This window comes from Petaurus breviceps, unplaced genomic scaffold (genome assembly GCF_028583685.1).
Source record: "Petaurus breviceps papuanus isolate PSGF00001 unplaced genomic scaffold, PetGlider_PUasm1.0 37, whole genome shotgun sequence".
In the NCBI taxonomy this organism is placed as follows: Eukaryota; Metazoa; Chordata; class Mammalia; order Diprotodontia; family Petauridae; genus Petaurus; species Petaurus breviceps.
Window position 1 is genome coordinate 107,501,038 of NW_027186296.1, and position 6,000 is coordinate 107,507,037.

The 6,000-nt window shown below is 34.2% G+C and overlaps 1 protein-coding gene across 5 annotated transcripts in view; it reads left to right on the top strand.

The window, feature by feature from the left end:
• Positions 1–5,167, top strand: part of EXOC6 (exocyst complex component 6) — a 237,637-nt gene extending 232,470 nt beyond the window's left edge. For 2 of the 5 annotated variants that reach the window (XM_069099242.1, XM_069099243.1), the window contains 2 exons: positions 2,680–2,792; positions 3,913–5,167. In XM_069099242.1, the coding sequence (XP_068955343.1) occupies positions 2,680–2,792; positions 3,913–4,045 (246 nt within the window). In that variant the 3' untranslated portion in view covers positions 4,046–5,167. Of the gene's footprint in view, positions 1–2,679; positions 2,805–3,912 lie in introns of all 5 variants that reach the window. The other 3 variants (XM_069099246.1, XM_069099245.1, XM_069099244.1) reach the window with 3 other exon arrangements.
• Positions 5,168–6,000: the final 833 nt, after the last annotated feature.

Sequence of the window (6,000 nt, forward strand, 5' to 3'; positions counted from 1 at the left end):
TTGATCCCCAAGTCATCCCGACACCGGGAGCCGGTGCTCTTTACTTGCTGAGCCACCTGGCCACCCCAAGGAACAAGCATTTATTAAGCATCTACTCTGTCTGCCAAGCACTATGCTTAGCACTTGGTGAATATTATCTCATTTGATCCTCACAGCAACCCTGGAGGATGGGTGCTGTTATTATCCGCATTTTACAGTTGAGGAAGCTGAGGCAGACAGAGGTTAAAGTCACTTGTCCAGGATCACATCTTTTAGTAAGTGTCCGGGATACATTCCCACTCAATTCTTGACTTCACACCCAGAGTTCTACTCACTGTGCCACCTATCTTTCCCCAGATCTCTCCCTGCTCCCTGTAAAGACCTCCCTCCGACATAAGCATACAGGATAGTGATATGGAAGAGATTTAATATACATTGTAGGAAACCCTCTGAACTGGGGGGGAGGGGTGGGGAGAAAGAGAGAGAGAGAGAGAGAGAGATTGACAATTGTATCAAAGTACCATAGTTAAGTGGTTGGTTAACCTCAGTTTACTCATCTATTAATATGCACACCTTTTCTTCATCTTACCTGTGTTTCCCCGATAATAAGACACTGTCTTATTTTTTTGGACAGAAAAACACCAGAGGGCTTATTTTCAGGGGAGGGCTTATTTTAATGAACATTGGCAGCAATTTTAATAAACAGGTAAATGTGAACAAAAAAATGTACCTTTATTCAATAATGAATTCAATAAAGAACAGGATGACGTGCTCACTGCTGCAGCTCTGATTGGATGCAGCTCGGAGTGTGTCGAGTGTGTCGTGCGTTTCACGGGGGGGGTGGGGGGGGGGGGGGGGGGGGACATTACAGAGGGTACTGTAATGTAGCGTATAGCGCAGGGGATCACCTTCACTACAGTAGCAATCTCAATAGGGCTTATTTTCGGGGGAGGGCTTATTTTAGAGGAATCTCACACAGTAAGGGGAGGGCTTATTTTCGGGATAGGTCTTATTATCGGGGAAACACGGGTAGTATTATAGAATTAGAACTGGAAGGGACCTAGAGGTTATCAAGTAAAACCTTCTCACTTTATAAATAAGTAAACTGAGGCTCAGAATTTAAATAATTTGCGGAGGATCATACAGTTTATAAATTATTGACAGATCGGATTTTAATTCAGGTTTTCTTTATCCCTAATCTAGTACTTTATCTACCACACTATGCTGATGGTCACATTGTTGGGTTTGCTTTGTTTTTTAACTGGTTTAGCTTACACACCACTCTTTCCACTTTGTGAGTTCTGTAGTGCCTTTGCATTTGTATTTTACATCTTTACAGACATTATAAAATGGATTTTAATGGATTTTAATCCCATTAAAATAGGATCTTTGGTTTATAGATTTTGAACTGGAAGATAATTTATAGATCATTTAATCTAATCCTCTCATTATGTAGATGTGGTTTAGCAAGAATGTCTTTATCATAAATTTCAAATCGGATAGATGACTGTAAATCATGAAATACCATATCATAAGGATTACCACATGACATTATACCCAAAGGACAGTAAAGAAAAATAAAATTGTAAAATGTTTCCTGTACTTTCTCAAGGAAGAACATGTTCTTTGCAACTTCTTTGGATGTCTTTAATTACACCAGAGGTTTTTATCCCCTAAATCAGTGGGTCAGCTCACATATCCTGTGAGTGAATGCAAATGTTTCCTTTCTTCATTTGAAAACAAAACTGACAGGCCCCTTACTTATAAAGTAAGTTAAAACAAAAAGAATAATATGAAACCTGAAGGAAGGTAGCAAGTAAAGCATTTTAGCTTACTGAAACAATTCAAATGGGGATAGGAAGTTGGTTTTAAATGGCTTAAAGGGGATTAAGGTTTTAAAGTTGGATAAAGAGTTTGGTGCTTTAGTTAGACACTGCATTGGCTTTTAAAAGATTACTTTCATATTTGACAACAGTCCTAACTGTTTATAGTTTATAAAGCAAATAGTCAATTTAAAAATACTATAGAAAACAGGGGTTTTTTTTTTATTAAAGTTTTGTTTATACAGAATTATCTGTCAGAGTTAGCAGGCAAAATCTCAAAATCTTCAGTTTCATAATAGTACCGAGGATCTATCACCATGGAGAATCCAGCAGGGGTTGTTTAATGCACTTAATTGAGATTATCTGAGCTTCTGGTTTAAATTACTTTGGAGAAAATCTAGGTGCAAACTGTTTCTTTAAAAGATAAATATACTTGCCTTCTAGAAGTAAAGTTCAATTAAAATAGTTTAAATTTTTTAGTTAATTAGCTATAGTCAGCACACTATGGCCCTTATAAATTATATTTTGTTACAGAGGGAAAAATATTACCAAAGTGAAATTATTTTATGTTTGTAATGTATGTTAATGTAAACTAGTGTTATTTTACTTACTTTTAAATTAGTTTTAGCTGAAAAAATTCCTATTGTTAGAGAAAAGTAGCACACCAGTTTTAAATAATTTTAAAATTAGAGTGACTCACGTTTCTATGTGTGGTATAGATTGTGAATAAAATGTTTGAAATTTGTCCCATTTGTTTTCAGTAAAATTAAGCCTATAGTACAATGGATTAAGGATAATATATTTACTATATATGTTCTGCTATTGGGAAATAGATAAAAATCTGTTTGTTTGCTTATTTTTTAATGCCCTACATCAGCTTCTTGACCTCTTTATGGTTTGGGACTGGTCTACTTACCTAGCTGACTATGGACAACCGACTTCTAAATACCTTCGAGTAAATCCAAATACAGCCCTTACTCTTTTGGAGAAGTGAGTATGTATGTTGAAAACTTTTTGTTGAATATTTTAACATTTTAAATTTGGTGACAAAGCTAATCACGAGTTGATTTATACCAATAAAAGGGGTATGTCTAAACTAAACTAAAAAAATGTAATCCCTAAAAAGGAACAAAAAGCAAATCTCCCTTTCTCTAGTGCTATTGTGCTCATTTAAATATTTCTACTCGTTTTGAGATCAACAGCAAATTAACTCATCTTGTAATCTGATCAGTCATATGTTTAACAAGATGTTAGTCTTCATTAGAAACTGGTACGAGAATTGAAGATATTTGCAGAAAAGTTTTAAAACCTAATAAGGCACATATATTTGCCAAATATGACACAGAAATTAGAATATGTTATGTCACTGCTGTCAGATTGTAGTCCTAAAATCCGGTGGTTTGAAATAAGAGTTTATTGCACGGTAAGAAATAAAATCTACTCATCACTTTTTTCAATGAAAAATAAATACCAGATTTAGAACTCTTTTCTCCTTAGGATAGGATGAACTTGTCTTTTTGCTTTCTCATTTCATTATTAGGTATCACCCTTAAACATCACTGATTTGGAGTTAAATTTTTAAATATCCTTATCCTCTCATAATTAAAACTCCTACAGTTAATTTGTGAAAAATAAACAGAAAGCTCCATATGCAACATAAAGTTGCTTCAGTAATCAATTACAATATAAGACATACAACTAAAGCAAAAGTTTGTGGTTTTAAATTTTCTAATGTTATTTTTCCTTTCATCTTGTCTTGCTGTGAATGTGATTTGCAGAGTCCATAGAGGGTATGTATTTTAGCATACTTTACGGAACTATTTTGGCATTAAATAAGTAAGCTTACATATCTTTATAATAGCTATAACATTTAAAATTATTAATGTGGATGACGAATGGTTGCTCAAAAAATTAAAAACGTTTTTGCAAGGAGCATGTATTTTCTTAAAAGAATATTTAAGCCTAAAACTTGGATTAATATGAGAGAATTGAAAGCATGTTAAACAAGATACTTAGTTTGTGACATTTTGACTGAGCACTGAAAAATGTTTAACTTGAACTAGAATAATTTTTAATTGCCTTTTTCATTAAAAATTTACATATTTTCCAGGATGAAGGATACCAATAAAAAGAACAATATATTTGCTCAGTTCAGGAAGAATGATCGGGACAAGCAAAAGCTAATAGAGACAGTTGTGAGGCAGCTTCAAAGTTTAGTCAATGGTATGTCACAGCACACATAAAAGTTATAGCACTTTTCCCCATTGGTGCCAATTAATCAGTACTTCTACTTTGTAAGCACTGGTCATGTTTTGGGCATTTTGGCTTGCTGATTACAGATATACTGTAGAAAAAAGATATTGATGAAGGCTTACCTGAGAAGACTAACAACTATCATTTGTATGTATTTTTAAATAATTGAATACTATTTTATATATGGTAAACAGTACATTGATGGCTTTTTTCATCATCAGGAAAAGGTATGACTGTAAAATATAAAATCAGATTAGTCAAATTGTACATGAAACAAATTAATTGTAAATATGTTTTTCAAAATATATAGCCCTTCTTGCAAGTATTTTTCTCTAGTTACTTTTGAGTAACCTGTTTTTCATCAGTGCCTGGTTTCTAAATACAGTAATAGATAATGCCTGATAGCAAAGTATTCATTATCATTTTATGACTTTTTGTTATATTTTCACCACTGTATGTTTAAAGATGGCAAAACTTTCTAATTGGACTGTTTTTAAGGAGGATTAGAGAAATCTTTAAAGGTACCTGAAACCAAACTTGGTATTTTCTCAGAGTAAGACTATATACTCTTTGTTCTACTTGGGTGATTTCAGTTAATAGTATTTGAATGTGAAGAATAATTGTTTGGACTCTCTAAAGATTGCATTTTTGTTTCTGTTCCTCAGGGTTAATCTTTCTAACTATACTGTTTATAGCCAATTTCACTCCAGGTTTTTTGGTAGAATTTAAAAGGAAGGATAAGAACTAACAATCTAATCTGAAGCCTCTGATGGTGTGAATATGTTTGCACATAAAATAGTCACCACTGTGATCTCAGCAATGTATTCTCCCTATGGGAACAGAAAAATTACAAGCCAAATGAACTATGGAAAACATAAAAAGAATGTACATTTTCCTCTCTATGTTATCCATGGTCCAAGATAAATCTTACCCTTATTTTTTGAGAATTGAGAATGTTTCTTGCATTTCTTATCATGTTATATAATCTCCTTTGCATTTTTCTGGATTTGTGCTTATAAGAAACTCATATTTGACTCTGTAAAATGTATGTACAATCAATTTTTTTTGATTTTGTGATGAAATATTAAAAATGTTGAACAGGTTGTTGAAAACTTGTTGTTATTTCCATTCACTGCTTTTTGAAATATTTACATTTATGAAATGATAGCTGATGGTTGGATTCAGGAAATACCTTCTTTTTTCTTTGATATCCAAAAATAATGCTCCCTTTCCAACAGTTGTATAAGAATGAAGTTGGGATCACTATCAAAGAAATGGGCTTTTGTTCTCTTACTTATCTGCTACCCAAAAGTATGCTGTGAAAAAAATTTATATAATGGAGAGCTAATATGCTGGGAAATCCCCCTAAACAATAGCAGTCTGAGGTGGGAAGTAGCAGCATAAAGAAGATTTGAGAGAAAAAGATGCATTCAAGACACTGATTCAAGTTCTTCTCTGGCTTCCTCTGCCCAGAAATCCAGGGCTGAAGTTGAGTGCAAATGGTTCTTTGACCCCTAATGAATTCCCCAGATAATTTGAGACAAACGGACCCTGGATTTCGTTCAGAGCTGAGGCTCAAGACTGATGTGTCACATAACGTAGCTTAGCACAGCGTTACATAACATATCCTGGCACAGTACTGACATTTGAAGGCATCTAATCCCTGTCTTAGAGGGTTGTAGGAATATCTAGGGATCTTAAAGGCCCTCAGGAGTGGAGGAAGGAAATACCGAAGTCTCTACTGCTTCTTTAAGGGCAGACAGGATGGACAGAAGTAGCCAAATGGAGGATGAGAAGTCCTCCTTGTCTGATACCAAAGCATCCTGGGGCAATACCTAGTGAGCTACCAAGGAAGCTCCCTAAAGAGTACCACTTTTCCATCTTTACTCCTTCAATGATATCTGAGACACAATGTACAGAAAAAAGTCCTGTGTAATGAGCAGAT